This window comes from Gigantopelta aegis, chromosome 4 (genome assembly GCF_016097555.1).
Source record: "Gigantopelta aegis isolate Gae_Host chromosome 4, Gae_host_genome, whole genome shotgun sequence".
Lineage (NCBI taxonomy): Eukaryota > Metazoa > Mollusca > Gastropoda > Neomphalida > Peltospiridae > Gigantopelta > Gigantopelta aegis.
The window spans coordinates 38,360,819-38,377,971 of NC_054702.1; the positions used below are offsets into that span (position 1 = coordinate 38,360,819).

At 36.4% G+C, this 17,153-nt stretch overlaps 1 protein-coding gene across 1 annotated transcript in view; it reads left to right on the forward strand.

Moving 5' to 3' along the window:
- Positions 1-17,153, forward strand: part of LOC121369824 (gamma-aminobutyric acid type B receptor subunit 2-like) — a 71,146-nt gene that overhangs the window by 38,584 nt on the left and 15,409 nt on the right. The window contains exons 7-8 of the mRNA XM_041494898.1: positions 37-376; positions 16,365-16,526. Of these exons, the coding sequence (XP_041350832.1) occupies positions 37-376; positions 16,365-16,526 (502 nt within the window). The remainder of the gene's footprint in view (positions 1-36; positions 377-16,364; positions 16,527-17,153) is intronic.

Sequence of the window (17,153 nt, forward strand, 5' to 3'; positions counted from 1 at the left end):
GTTTAGACAGATTTCGCTGTATAATATTCATTCCAGGCTTACAAAATCGACTTCTACGGGCCCCGCATTGTGTGGATCTTGAACGGCTGGTACTCGCAGACGTGGTGGAACACCTCGGACAGCACCATCACCTGCACCGCCCAGCAGATCCTCAGCGTCATCAACGGCTACATCGCCGTCGACCGCCTCTGGGTGAACAGCAAGCCCGAGGTGACGGTCTCGGGCTACACGCCCCAGGAGATTCAGACCGTGTACCTCAACCACAGCGCCGCCAACATGGTGTCGGCGGGACTGCAGCAGGGACTGATGGCTTACGACGCGCTGTGGGCCGCCGCCCTCGCCATCAACAGGACCATCACAGATCTACAGGATCTCGGTTCGTTTTTTGATAGATATATTTGTTTTATTTAACGACACGACTGGAGCACATTGATTAAAAAAAAATAAAAAAAAGTTTTATTTAACGACGCACTCAACACATTTTATTTACGGTTATATGGCGTCGGACGTATGGTTAACGACCACACATATATTGAGAGGAAACCCGCTGCCGCCACTTCTTGGGCTACTGTTTTTGATTAGCAGCAAGGCATCTTTTATATGCACTATCCCACAGACAGGATAGTACATACCACGGCCTTTGATATACCAGTCGTGGTGCACTGGCTGGAACGAGAAATAGCCCAATGGATCCACCGACGGGGATCGATCCCAGACCGACCGCGCATCAAGCGAGCGTTGTACCACTGAGTTACGTCCCGCCCCTTGTTTTGTTTAACGACACCACTGGAGCACATTGATTAATTAATCATCGTGTATTGGATGGCAAACGTTTGGCAATTCTGACTCGTAGTCATCAGAGGAAAGCCGCCACATTGTTTTCCTAATGAAACAAGGGACCTTTTATATGCAGTTTCCCCACATACAGGAAAGCATATACCACAGCCTTTGTCCAGTTGTGGTGCACTGGTTGGAACGAGAAAACCCCCAATCCGCTGAATGAATCCACCGAGGTGGTTCGATCCTGCGACGCAAGCACCTCAAGCGAGCACTCAACCGACCGAGCTGAATCCCACCCACCCACCCACCCACCCCCCCACCCCCGGTTTGTTTTATTGATTATTGTTTTTTCTTACACACCCGTTGGTGAAAACATCATTCGTTATTTTTGATAACGCATATACTTGCTAACACATGTACGTTTGTTAACAATTTCAAGACATACGACTGGCTGCTCCTAAGTGATGACCAGGCTGCGTTCAACCAGCCCGAGCAGAAAAAAAACGTCCGCTAGACTGGTTTATGCGCTGCACGGTAAACCAAATGACCAATCAAATAGTTCGCGAGCGATAGCGAAACGTTTGCTGGCTGAACTTTGGGGCTGATCGCCAGTGCCATATATGGCCTCAGACCACAATTAATTTCGCTATATGTTTCTATATAGCCTTAGTGGCTATAACATTTTTATTAATATCAGCAGGCCCGTGAAGTTTTGTATGTACCTTTGCCTGCATGGGGGACACACACCCTGAAAAGGACAACCCCTGTTGTCCAGCTCTTTCTCCCAGCATATTGGTTTAAACAGACACACCCTCTAAACCAGGCCGGAGTACACCCATTTTACACAAAAAGCACTACTTTTGCATGGGCCGGAATTACCACAAACAAGTCTTCAATGTCAACAAGTTACACATGTTTACAAACTACATGCTATCCCCTGTCACTTCAGTCAAACAGTTGCCACTTCATAGCTGTCTGCCATGAAATAATCACAGTCAAACAGCAGACTACTTGCGCGGTGAAACTTCCGGATTTTGGACAACCAAAAGGGAAGATAACTGTAATCTGAGGCCTATCAGTCAATTTTTCCCCCTAAAAACTGGACCACACTAATGCATTCCAATGATATACAATTAAAGCAATGCTCGGTAAGTATCGGTATGTCACCTTTAAACTGAGAGTATACAGAGGCTGTGTTAAAACACCTACCACAGTGCCTTGCCATGGCCAATTTTAGCAATGGAAACTTGAGGGACACCAACTTCAAAATGTAATAACTTTATCAAATTTTGGAATTTCTTCATACAATGAGCAGCTATTTTTTCTTCTACATATGTTCTATCTGCACAGTGTTGTCTTGGAAAGATTTTGAAATATTTAAAGGAAAAAAAAAATCAATCATTAGATTTACTTCATTTTTAATTAAATATTAAACTTAAATTTAAATTTTTGAAAAACTAAAAAATCTAAAACTGTAATATTTTGCATTTTAGATATGATAAGTGGAGGGCTTAGTAAAGATATGGTGACTGAATTCATGATACATTATTAGAAATGTGTCAGAGGGATGGTGAAAGTCACAAAATTGGGGCCATTTGCAACAAATGTTTACACACTAATTTCAGGGAAAATTAGACATGATAGGCCTCATATTCAATTTTGACCTGCTGTATTTAGTTAATCTACTTCATTTACTGTATTAGACATGTAGCCACTTTGTAAAAGGCAAAACAGTCCATATAAATGCATATTAATATGAATATGCCCTACAGATATTACTTAGGTATACACCATAATATTTTTGTTGTTGACGACAACTTTGAAAATGAAGATTTTTGTTACAAAATGCTGATATAATCCTACCAAGAGGTACTTGCACCATATTTTTCAGTTTCCAGTGATAACTGTTAACAAGTGTAGTCATGTGCCAGTGTCTGGGATACCTCAGTGTAGTATTTCTTGATTGGAAGGATGTTTGTAGTAATGACCACTGAATATGCGTTATGGATTATTCTGCCATATGTATTACAAGCCAAATGTTAACCTTTTTGGCACATTTTCTGCAATAAACTTGACAAGTATCCAGCATCTGATTACTGAACACAATAAATACATTCAGACAGCATAGAATATTAGCCTATTAGATTTTCTAAGGATAAAAGACCATTTTTGAAAAATGACTGAAGTGTGTAATTTACATAAATGTAGGTGAAATGTATTATTAGAGTACTTAATCTTGTTAAAAACTGTATACTATTTATTTAAAGTGTTTAATTACATTTAGTAGTGATATATTCATTATATTTAGATCTTCTGTCCAATTGCAATAATTGAGAAACTCATTAAAATTCAATATGTAAAAAAAAATTAAATCTCAATATTGACTAACAAAATCCACTTTTGCTCTTTTTTACCAAATTATTAGCTCAAAACTGTTAAAAAATATTGCAACAACCTGTAGTAACATCAGAGGTCATTTTATGCTATTTTGGAGGATACTGAAATTTAAAAGTTGAAAATTTTAATTTTAATTTTTAATAAATTCAAAAAAAAATGTTTTTTAATTTAATAAAAATATTTAGAAAATAAATAAATTAGTTTTCATATTCCTTGTGGTATGCACAATCAGTCTGTGTAATTTCACCTCTCTGGTTATAATACTTTCATCAGAATCAAGCATTTTAACCGGTGTAATGGTGAACTATATCAGGCCTCAGACCACAATTAATTTCGCTATATGTTTTCTATATAGCCTTAGTGGCTATAACATTTTTATTAATATCAGCAGGCCCGTGAAGTTTTGTATGTACCTTTGCCTGCATGGGGGACACATATCCTGAAAAGGACAACCCCTGTTGTCCAGCTCTTTCTCCCAGCATATTGGTTTAAACAGACACACCCTCTAAACCAGGCCGGAGTACACCCATTTTACACAAAAAGCACTACTTTTGCATGGGCCGGAATTACCACAAACAAGTCTTCAATGTCAACAAGTTACACATGTTTACAAACTACATGCTATCCCCTGTCACTTCAGTCAAACAGTTGCCACTTCATAGCTGTCTGCCATGAAATAATCACAGTCAAACAGCAGACTACTTGCGCGGTGAAACTTCCGGATTTTGGACAACCAAATGGGAAGATAACTGTAATCTGAGGCCATATCCAATGGAAAAAAACCAGCACGATCGAAATCGATTACACTGTGACGTATAGTTATCTTGATAATCATTTGTCTGTGACACGTAAGTTATCTACAAGCGAAAGGGCTGTAAATATCTTTTATCGATAAAGATGTTAAAATTTGCTTAAAACCTGGTTTTTGAGGATATGTAAGAAATAGAATACTACATTCGTGTCCGTTAGATACTATTTATCTTACAACTCGTTGTTTAAAAACATATCAAACCCGCTTTCGTTCATTAGATACATTTTAAAACAACTCGTTGTAAGATGCATGGTATCTAATGGCCACTCATGTAGTATTCTCTATGTAATAGATATAGAGGTGGCATGAAGTCAGTAAAAAAACAAACAAAAAAACACAAAAAAAACAAAACAAACAACAACCCACCAAACCCACAACGTTTAAAATCGCTTGCTTCTTCAGAGGTGGGTTGTCTTGAATTAGCTTCTAATGTAAAACGTCAGTGTGTATATAAACAAAGTGTTTGGTGTTGTCCCAGTGTTTGTAGTAGCACAACCAGATTTGATTTTCAATAGATTCGTTCGTGAATCAAATGGTGTTTAAGCTACTACAAACATCAGATCGATCAGAAATACATCGAATAAACCGTACAGACTCTTGTATTCTAAACAAGAAAGTGTATATTCTGAGATAAAGAAATAAGGGAATGAATGAATGAATGAATGAATGAATGAATGTTTAACGACCCCCCCCCCCCCCCCCCCCCCCCAGTACGAAAAATTCATCGGCTATTGGGTGTCAAATTATGGTAGAAATAAAGGAAGACTTTGCATTATTGTAAATTATGGGCGCGGGATGTAGTACAGCGGTAAAGCGTTCCCTTGATGCGTGGTCGGTCCAGGATCGATCTCCGTCGGTGGGTCCATTGGGCTATTTCTCGCTCCAGCCAGTGCACCACGACTGGTACATCAAAGGCCGTGGTATGTGCTATCCTGTCTATGGAATGGTGCATATAAAAGATCCCTTGCTGCTACTCGAAAAGAGTAGCCCATGAAGTGGCGTTAGCGGGTTTCCTCTGTCAATATCTATATGGTCCTTAAAGGGACATTCCTGAATTTGCTGCAATTTTCAAGATGTTATCGACTAAAATACTTTTTAACGATTGTAATTACATATCAAATATATTTTTTTTTGCATAAAATATTAGTGGCTGTATATTAAACGTGTTTGTGGTTGTTCTAATATTTGTACTAGGTTAAATTTCATTTTATTGCCTAATTTCTTTTTCGTACGTACGACATTATTTGAAGACGAAATCCAGTTTGGGCTTCTTACGACCAGAAACACACTGAATATACAAACACTGATACACAAAACAAGAAAATATATTTAATATGTAAGTTTAATCGTAGAAATATTTTATTAGTCGGAAATATCTTACAATGCAGCAAACTCAGGAATGTCCCTTTAACCATAATATGTTCGACGCCATACAACCGTAAATAAAATGTGTTGAATGCGTCGTTAAATAAAACATTTCCTTCCTTATTGTAAACTAAATTTCAGTCGAAATTCTGTAACCAGTACAACGATGTGACGTTGGATTGAATGTCACAAACACGGTTAACATCCTCACACTATGGGTGACGGTTTTGTTTGCAGTCACTCTTTCCTGTTAGTGTTGTCATAAGGGTACGGGAAGGGGGTGGGGAGACAGTGGGAGGGGGCAACTCTCCCTAGTTCTGGAGAAAATCCTCAAATTCGGGCAAAAACGATTCTACAAACAAAATTAGTAGTAATCCATGTAAAAATATGTAGTGGTTAGTTTGCATCCCTATATAGCTGTTTGGCAGTAATGCTAATATGAATGAATGTTGTTATCCAGATTCGGGAATTGTCGTTTAATTCGGTCAAAAACCAGTGGCGGATCCAGAAAATCCATTAGGGAGAGTGGTGACAAAGACATGTGGCCGAAGGCCACATACGTTCCGGAAGGGATTCCTCTGATTCTTCAACGTAAAAGATGACAAAACAAAATACAAATATAACTGTCGCAAATTTTAGGGGGGACGGGACCCTGGTGCCCCCCCCCCTTAGATCCGCCACTGAAAACCAGCTTGCCCCTCTACAAAAATGGGAGCCCATACGCCTATGGTTGTTGTGATCACTTATGTTTAATATGTAGTCATAAAAAAAAAAAAAAAATCCAGGTAGTCGAAGATATGTTAGCACTGAACATCGAACTGTGGATTGTTTCTTTAAGTAATTAGCTTCTCAATCAACTGTACTAGGAAACGATTTCCACGCTGATTATACACAGTATATCGTACGGAACCATAATCATACACGAGATGCCACCTGCTTCTGAAAACAAAATACGCCACAAGTGGTGATAATCATTTCCATTGGCATCCATTAATGGTAATGCTATTAATTTTCGTTAAAATGAACGTCATCAACATCTATAACATGGCTGTCGGCAAATGACTGTAACCATGGCTCATGTGTCATGGTGTCGAAAATTGTGGTTGACCTGCAGAAAAACACGTATTCCAGCAAATGCTTGTTTTAATGTCGGTGTTTCATTATAATGAATGATTCTTACCTTTAAGTTTTTCAGCGTGTGTAAAATGGGTGTGCGTAATCGATGTAAATGATACACTGTTATAACTTAACAAAACGCTAATAGAGGCAAAACGGACATTTGGTCGAGTAGTGGATACGCCATTTAATTGGCTTTAAAGGGACATTCCTGAGTTTGCTGCTATTTTTGAGATGTTATCGACTAACAGAGACTTTTTAACAATTGTAATTACATATCAAATATATTTTTCTGCATAAAATATTAGTGGATGTATATTAAACGTATTTCTGATCGTTCTAATATTTGTACTAGGTTAAATTTTATTTTATTTCCTAAAATAAGGTGGGTTTTTTCGTACGTACGAAATTATTTGACGACAGAATCTAGTTTGGGCTTCTTACAAATATTAAGAAACACATTGAATATACAGACACTGATATTGTAAACCAGAAAATATATTTAATATGTAAGCTTAATCGTAGAAGTATTTTATTAGTCGGAAACACCTTACAATGCAGCAAACTCGGGAATGTTCCTTTAAGCCTGATAGGTACTGGGTATTAAAACGTCCCCAAAGGGAGTTTGAAACAGGCATTTTTCTTCCGTTTTTGTTTTTTTACTAATCACTAATAGTTTACCTCCGTAAACTGTTTTTGTTTCTAGTTTGTTTTTACTTTAAATATGTCCACAACATTTTTTAAACAATCTTAACTTTGAGTAGAATGTTATTATAGAAGATGCTCTTTTAAAAAAAAAATCAGTGTGTTTTAGTGGTAAAATCAAAACAGTCTTTAACTTTCATTTTGTTTTAAAAGGCCATAGATGTTGTCGATATTGCTATTAAACCGCTACCTCCGAAAACGTACGGTAGCTATTTTCTGAATCATCTTTTAGATAAAGAAAAAAAAAATGTCATTACTTTTAAGCAACCCGGATGTTTTTAAAATTATAGCCAAAAGTTGCCATCTTATTTTATTACGTCGTCAAAGATTTGTTTTATACATATAGTAGACATATACATATTTTAGGGTTTTTAGTTTTATTTCTTGTTAATACAATACTTTTGAAATGTTTTTGATAGTCTTTTAATAGTTTTTAAGTCTCTCATAACTCCATAGGAGTGGCTTGTGTACTGTAGTACTGTATTATTACTGTTGAACTCTTCTTTTTTATTTAATCTTTACACAAGGTGAGACGTAAATAAAGAATTTGCCTGTGTGTCTGTCTGTCAGTGAACTCCATGCATGATACATAATATCTATAAAAATGGAAAATTTTACTTTTGTCCACGTAAATCTCGCGAAACTTCATTATTTGTATCAGGTTTTAAGTTCATATAACCGTAACCTTTTATATCTCCTTTTCAAACCACACAATAGGTTTATGTTGATATATCTTATTGTTGTAGTTTGTTGTCCTGGGTTACATGTTTCAATGAGTGCGTTGTTCTTATTATCCAGAACATCAATGAAAGCTTATTCTCATAAACAACGTCATTGACAGCTTATTATCGTAAACTACAGTGAAGAGAACAATAACATTAATTTATATTTACAAAACTAGCTACACATGCGAGCTAAGTTTACGTGTTAGACATTCATTTCTTATTACCAGGAGTAAATTTGTTTTCACAACATATTATATACATCAATTCAGGATATGAAATCACGTTGGGATTTATTTTAGTTTTCTCGGGCATGCATTTACTGATATTAATAAAATAGAATAAGAACATTTAAATACACCTTGGAATTCTTGAATGATAAACGTCTATTTCTAGACCTGATATAACATCTAGATATTTCGGTTTAACTTTTCTTTTCAATTTGGTGCAGATCGATCATCGAATACCTGAAATAATGTCGGAGGCTGGTGTGTGTGTGTGGTGTCAACATGTCTGTGTAAAGTACATTGATGTAAAAGAAAGAAAATAATTAACTATTTTATTTAACTACGCACTAATCACATTTTAATGACAATTATATGGAATCGGTTACAAAGATAAAATGTGGGACTGAATATCAGTAATGTGAGACTGAATGTCAGTAGTATGGGATTGAATGTCAGTAATATGAGATTGAATGTCAGTAATATGAGACTGAATGTCAGTAATGTGAAACTGAATGTCAGTAATTTGGGATTGAATGTCACTAATATGAGATTGAATGTCAGTAATGTGATAATGAATGTCAGTAATGTGAGATTGAATGTCAGTAATGTGAGATTGAATGTCAGCAATATATGACTGAACATTAGTAGTGTCAGTAATATGGGACTCGATGTCAGTAATATGAGACTGAATGTCAGTGATGTGTGATTAAATGTCAGTAATTTTGTATTGAATGTTAATAATATGGGACTGAATGTCACTAATGTGAAACTGAATGTCAGTAATTTGGGATTGAATGTCAGTAATGTGAGACTGAATGTCAGTAATATGGGATTGAATGTCAACAATATGCGATTGAATCTCAGTAATATGAGACTGAATGTCAGTGATGTCAGGTTAAATGTCAGTAATGTGAGACTGAATGTCAGTAATTTGGGTTTGAATTTAGTAATGAGAGACTGAATATCACTAACATGAGACTGAATGTCATAATGTGAGACTGAATGTCAGTAATGTGAGATTGAATATCAGTAATGTGATATTGAATGTCACTAATATTAGATTGAATGTCAGTAATGTGAGATTGAATGTCACTAATATGAGATTCACTGTCAGTAATATGAGATTGAATGTTAGTACTATGAGATTGAATGTCACTAATATGAGAATGAATGTCAGTAATGTGAGATTGAATATCAGTAATATAAGACTAAATGTCAGTAATGTGAGACTGAATGTCAGTAATGTGGGATTGAATGTCAGTAAAGTAAGACTGAATGTCAGTAATGTGAGATTGAATATCAGTAATATAAAACTGAATGTCAGTAATGTGAGACTGAATGTCAGTAATGTGAGATTGAATATCAGTAATATAAGACTGAATGTCAGAAATACTGTGAGACTGAATGTCAGTAATGTGAGATTGAATATAAGTAATATAAGACTTAATGTCAGTAATGTGAGACTGAATTTCAGTAATGTGGGATTGTATGGCAGTAATGTGAGACTGAATGTCAGTAATATAAGACTAAATGTCAGTAATGTGAGACTGAATGTCAGTAATGTGAGACTGAATGTCAATAATGCTGGATTGAATATCAGTAATATAAGACTGAATGTCAGAAATATTGTGAGACTTAATGTCAGTAATGTGAGATTGAATATAAGTAATGTAAGACTTAATGTCAGTAATGTGAGACTAAATTTCAGTAATTTGGGATTGTATGTCAGTAATGTGAGACTGAATGTCAGTAATATAATACTAAATGTCAGTAATATGAGACTGAATGTCAATAATGCTGGATTGAATATCAGTAATATGACTGAATGTCAGAAATGTGAGATTGAATATAAGTAATATAATACTTAATGTCAGTAATGTAAGACTGAATGTCAGTAATGTGAGATTGAATATCAGTAATATAAGACTGAATGTCAGTAATGTGAGACTGAATGTCAGTAATATAAGACTGAATGTCAGTAATGTGAGACTGAATGTCAGTAATGTGAGATTGAATATAATTATGCACGGTGAGGGGTGTTTTAGACTGTGGCTAGCGAAGCTTATAGAGTGTTCGGTTCTGCTTCCCGGAAAAATGTTAAAAGTTAAAGTTTGTTTTGTTTGACGATACTACTAGAGCACATTGATTTAATAATCATCGGCTATTGGATGTCAAATAATTGATAATTTTGACATATAGTCTTAGAGAGGTAACCCGCTACATTTTTCCACTAGTAGCAAGATATCTTTTATATACACCATCCCACAGACAAAATAGCACATACCACGGCCTTTGATATGCCAGTCGTGGTGCATTGGCTGGAACGAGAAATAGCCCAATGGGCCCACCGACGGGGATCGATCCGAAACCGACCGCGCATCAAGCGAGTACTTTTACCTCTGGGCTAGTTTTCTTTGAGTAAGAGGTGGGTTCGACTTTCGAAACGCCCCTCTTTACAATCGCCTGGATGGAAACAAATAAGAGATAATACCAACACCAAAGGGAACAATGGCTGCAACCAAAGTTCAGTGTCAGGACGTTACAATACTGACATTCAGTCTTACAATACTGACATTCAGTCTTACAATACTGACATTCAGTCTTACAATACTGACATTCAGTCCTATATTTCTGATTTTCAATCTCATGTATATATACATGTATATATATATATATTTATATATATATAATTCCCTACAATCGCGCCTGCCATTATTACATTTAGTTACATTATATAATATAAAGATGCTTAAACCCAATAACCGAGTGATTAGAAGAGTGCAAATGGATCGCATGGTGATTTTATTAACTCAAATAGTGCAATGGCATTGATATATTTTACTGAGATTATTTTACCATCATGTTTTATTCCCATCTATTAATTTCACTGCTCTCATGCGAAAACAAGCTATTACATAAAATAGTCAATAAAATTGAACTGTGGAGCACCTGGCAATAGACGAAACAGTAGAAATATATCTGATGTAATTATAAAGGAGGCGGATCCAGAGGGGGCACCAGGGGGACGCGCACCCCCCCCCCCCCATAAATTTTGTAAGTGCCCTCAAAATGTTCAAGTGCCCTTTTTGTTTGTATAAAAATTGTTTTGCACGTAGACATTTTTAGCTGCATGAAGTTAAGTTGTGCGTGTATGCACAAGCTTGTAGATGTGTGTCTGTGTTACTGAGTCTCATTGGAGTTCAGTGTTCACCACATTGTTTAACGCGAGTAATGAGTGCCTTAATTTTGCGTGATCAAAATTGCATAATGATAGCCTAATTCGCTTTGAAATTGTATAGATCTTCAAAATTACTAATGAACAATAGGCTCTATCATCAACCGTAGCTACCAATCATATGCGAGTTCGCTTCCTCATTTCGCTGGTAAAGAAAACGACTCATACAGCAATGAAGAACATGCAAATCAATTAGACACTTCTACTTCCCGGGACATTTATTATACGGCTTTTCGGTACTACCCAAAACAGGATGTTCTACTTCCCGGGACATTTATTATTCGGCTTGCCGGTACTACCCAAAATAGGTCTTTCTACTTCCCGGGACATTTATTATACGGCTTGCCGGTACTACCCTAATAGGTCTTTCTACTTCCCAGGACATTTATTATACGGCTTGCCGGTACTACCCAAATAGGTCTTTCTACTTCCCGGGACATTTATTATACGGCTTATCGGTACTACCCAAAACAGGATGTTCTACTTCCCGGAACATTTATTATATCGGCTTATCGGTACTACCCAAAACAGGATGTTCTACTTCCCGGGACATTTATTATACGGCTTATCGGTACTATCCAAAACAGGATGTTCTACTTCCCGGGACATTTATTATTCGGCTTGCCGGTACTACCCAAAACAGGATGTTCTACTTCCCGGGACATTTATTATTCGGCTTGCCGGTACTACCCAAAATAGGTCTTTCTACTTCCCGGGACATTTATTATACGGCTTGCCGGTACTACCCAAATAGGTCTTTCTACTTCCCAGGACATTTATTATACGGCTTGCCGGTACTACCCAAAACAGGATGTTCTACTTCCCGGGACATTTATTATTCGGCTTGCCTGTACTACCCAAAATAGGTCTTTCTACTTCCCGGGACATTTATTATACGGCTTGCCGGTACTACCCAAAATAGGTCTTTCTACTTCCCGGGACATTTATTATACGGCTTGCCGGTACTACCCAAAACAGGATGTTCTACTTCCCGGGACATTTATTATTCGGCTTGCCGGTACTACCCAAAACAGGATGTTCTACTTCCCGGGACATTTATTATTCGGCTTGCCGGTACTACCCAAAATAGGTCTTTCTACTTCCCGGGACATTTATTATACGGCTTGCCGGTACTACCCAAATAGGTCTTTCTACTTCCCAGGACATTTATTATACGACAGATATAGAACATTATATGGTAAATAATCTCGTATTAGTAGAACCTAATACAAGAAATTTAAATGAAATAACAACATTATAAAATAAAACACTCACAAGCATAAATGATACCCCGAATGTAATCCTAAAAAACAAGAAACACATAAAAAATAACAAACAAACAACAAGCAAACAAAAACAACCGTAGCTACTAATCCTATATATTGCGAATACGCTACCTCATTTCTTTGTTAAGGAAAACAACGGCTCATACAACAATGAACAACATGCAAATCATTTAGATCCTTCTACTTCCCGGAACATTTATTATTCGGCTAATCGGTACTACCCAAAATAGGATTTTCTACTTCCTGGGCCGACACTATTGAGATCTAAAAGTAACAGGTTTGAACTCTTCTAAATAATAATTTTTTATAAAACTCCAAAAGAGGAAATGATCACTGTCTAAAAATGGGTAAGTTTGCTATCAAGATGCCAAGAAGAAGAAAAAAACATCCTTGGGTTAAAATACTATATGCAGAATAATGCTTAAAATACTTTTAAAAATATTGTTTAAAAATGGCTAACTTTGCGACGAGAAATAGCCCACTGGGCCCACCGACAGGGATCGATCCCACACCGACCACACATCGCCTTCCAGTATTTAATAATGCAAAATACAAACTCAATCACAGTTTTAACCAATGCGTGTTTTATCGCCAACAACGGTTATCATTCAACAATGAACTTCATTCAACATACACGACTGTCGTCATGTTTGTATCACCTTATACACAAACGTGTGAAATAGCCCAGTAGACCTATTCTCTATTAGGTTTTCCCCATTTTGTTTTGGGTACAATGCCTGGCCTAAGTCGGACATTGTGTCCACAACAAGCGTGCTTGAACATTCATTTGATATAAGCACGTTAATTTCCGACATTTGACTTGACAGGTTTTTTCCCCCATCCTAACCAGTACTCCACGACTGGTATATCAGTTTCCTCTAAGATTACGAGTAAAAAATTACCAAATGTCCCATTAGACGATGATAAATAAATCAATGTACTCTAGGGCCAACAAAAATATTAAATTATAAAACTCAAATGGCAGTCCAATTATTAGTATTGAATAGAGAATGATAAAAAAATTTCGTCACGTAGGTAGCTAGTATAATAGTCAAATGATATCAAAGAACGGCGTTCGACGGTATTAAAGGGACATTCCTGAGTTTGCTGCATTGTAAGATGTTTCCGACAAATAAAATATTTCTACGATTAAACTTACATATTAAATATATTTTCTTGTTTAGAATATCAGTGTCTGTATATTCAATGTGTTTCTGGTCGTTTTAATATTTGTAAGAAGCCCAAACTGGATTTAGTCTTCAAATAATTTCGTACGTACGAAAAAAAAAAACATTTTAGGAAATAAAATGAATTTTAACCTAGTACAAATATTAGAACGATAAAAAAAACTTTTAATATACAGCCACTAATATTTTATGCAGAAAAAATATATATTATGTAATTACAATAGTTAAAAAGTCTCAGGAATGCCCCTTTAAGAAAATAAATACGGATCGTCAGTTCTACAATATACCTGAAACTGAGGCTGTAAAAAATGTTATACCCTGTATCGATTAATCTTTAAACGTTTATGCCAATAGGTCATAGATGTGAGATTAATACTACCCATTATGCAACGTGTGTCGTTATTCTGTTTTCATTTTCAGTTCAATCACAATAGTTTGTAAACGATCTTTAATTTGTTCAGAATGTTATTACTGAAGACGCTATTTTTAATGTTTAATGACGCCACTAGATCCCATTGGTTTATTAATCATCGTTTGTTAAACATTTTGGTAATTCTGACATAGTCTTAGGGAGGAAGCCCGCTACATGTTTCTATTAGCAGCAGCACAGCCAGAATAGCACATAACACGGCCTTTGATATACCAGTCGTGGTACACTGGCTTGAACGACGGCGATAGATCCTAGACTGACCGCGCATCAAGCGAGCGCTTCACCACTGGGCTACGTCCCGCCCGCCTTATTTTGAATGATCAATATTTACCATAAAGCCATTATAAAATAATTCCTAGATTTTCATTCTTTTCCATTCCGAGGATAGAAACCTGCTCCTGTTGTTATGTTTGTTTGTTTGTTTGGGTTGTTTTGTTGTTGTTGTTGTGTTTTTTTTGGGGTGTGCGTGTGTGAAAAGTTTTGTTTTTTTTCGGGGGGGGGGGGGGTGGGGGGGGGGGGCAATTCCAACTCACCACCCTCATGAAAAACATTGGATTGGTAAAAACCCACCTTATATAACCTTTCTGTGGACTGATAACATAATTTACACAATAGTTGGATTGTTTTTACTTCTGTAAATCACACAGAACTCGATTGAATCACTCAATACTTGTAACAGTTTTTAATTTTCATAAGCATTTTATTTTTATATCGGCTGTTCAAACAACAATTATTAAAATCCGAGCTTGGTTGTAAGTTGTCCGGGGTTTAAGGTTGGGTCTTATTATTTTATTTTTTTTAAAGTTAGTTCAGTGTTTATTATATTCTTAACAAATCTAATTTCAATAACAAAGCATTTTATTCTTATTGTTATAAACTGTTCATTATAATCTAGAAAATAATGCTATTCAACATGGATTGTTAAACGATTCATGATATATAACAAAGGCTAGGCTTTAGCCTATTTTTTTTAATGAAAATTGCATTTTCTGACATTTAATTCTGTAAGATCAATACATTTAAAACCGGAGTCTCGGGTGATATATATTTATAGTGAAGCCTCTCTAAACCGGACACTCTTGAGACCAAGTTAAAAGTCCTGTTTAAAGAATATCCGTTTTAGAGAGGTTCTATTCTTTACTAATATTTTTAAAAAGTAAATCTTTTATGGGGCCAAAGTAAGACTGGAAAATGGTGCAACTCCTAAAGAGAGCACCTCATTAAAAGTTTGGCATTAGTTGAATGAAAATTGTAAAAAAAGGGGCACTTGGATTTTATTATAAGGGGTCTAAGCCATCTGGTTCACCCCAAGGATTCACCCTTAGTTATAGTTGCTAGAATCACATCTACTGCATTGTCCAACAAGGAAATGTTTTATTTAACGACGCACTCAACACATTTTATTTACGCTTATATGGCGTCGGACATATGGTTATGAACCACACAGCTATGGGCTACTCTTTTCGATTAGCAGAAAGGGATCTTTCATATGCATCAGGATAACACATACCACGACCTTTGATATGCCAGTCGTGGTGCCCTGGCTAGAGCGAGAAATAGCACCGACGGGGATCGATCCCAGACCGACCGCGCATCAAGCGAACACTTTAGCACTGGGCTACGTTCCGCCCACTGTCCAACAAAAAAACATACAAAATTATTAGTATTTCAAAACACAGAACACAGCAGCAGCAGCAGCAACAACAAAAATAATGAAATATAAACAAAAAGACTACAGATCTTTAATTTGGTTTGCAATGTATTTAGAACATTCATCATAATAAGCCTCTAGCCAGTGTACCACGACTGGTATATCAAAGGACGTGATATGTGCTATCCTGCCTGTAGCATGGTGCATATAAAAGATCCCTTGCTACTAATGGAAAAAAAAAAAGTAGCGAATTTCCTCTCTATGACTGTGTCAAAATTATTATATGTTTGACATCCAATAGCCGAAGATTAATAGATCAATGTGCTCTAGTGGTGTCGTTAAGCAAAACAAACTTCCATCATAATAAATGATATTTGTATAAACTTACTGCACTGACGATATTTCTTCTTTTTAAAAAATTATAATTGTTTAAAACAATTTATAATTAATAGGAGGCACAAAGACAATTGCAAATTTCACCTATGACGATGAATTGATGGGCCAGCTACTATTAAACAACACGAAGAAAACGGACTTCTACGGAACCAGCGGTCACCTGAGATTTGACGAACAGGGAGATCCTACCAGCCGCTTCAAAATCGACGTTTTCAGAGGTAAGGAAAGGAATGATCGTTTAACGACACCCCAGCACATTGCTTAAACAGAGGCCTGTTAGGGGTATCTAGTTTGCGAAGAAATGGAATATATTATGTTTTACGACACCCAGGCTGTCTTCTTAAAGGGACATTAAATGACACGTGACCCCCCATTTTTTTTAAGGTAGATTATTATGTGATGTGCCACACTTTCTATTGCTGTACTTCCTGGGTGTGTTAATACGCTGCTTATCAGTAAACGTTAACATTTTCGGCAATAGGAATCGATTTGGTCTATTAGAAACTATGAACATCAAAATTGTGCCCCCCCCCCCCCCCCCCCCATGAGCGTGTGCCTTCCACTCCAGTTATCGTTGCTACGTGCAAATATCGAATAACAGGAAGCCGAGACCTTGAAGAAACAATTTAAATGATATATTGCCCACTTATTTGATGATAATTACCTCGACTTACCGCTCAATCGGAGATGAATTCATGTTTTCTTTTGACGTAAGAGATATAGTAGTTTATCGATAAAACTATTTTTGAATTCCTTTGGGCACAAGGTCCTTCATTATTAAATCGATTTACCAAAAACAAGTCATTAAAACGGATATATATATATATATATATATATATATATAT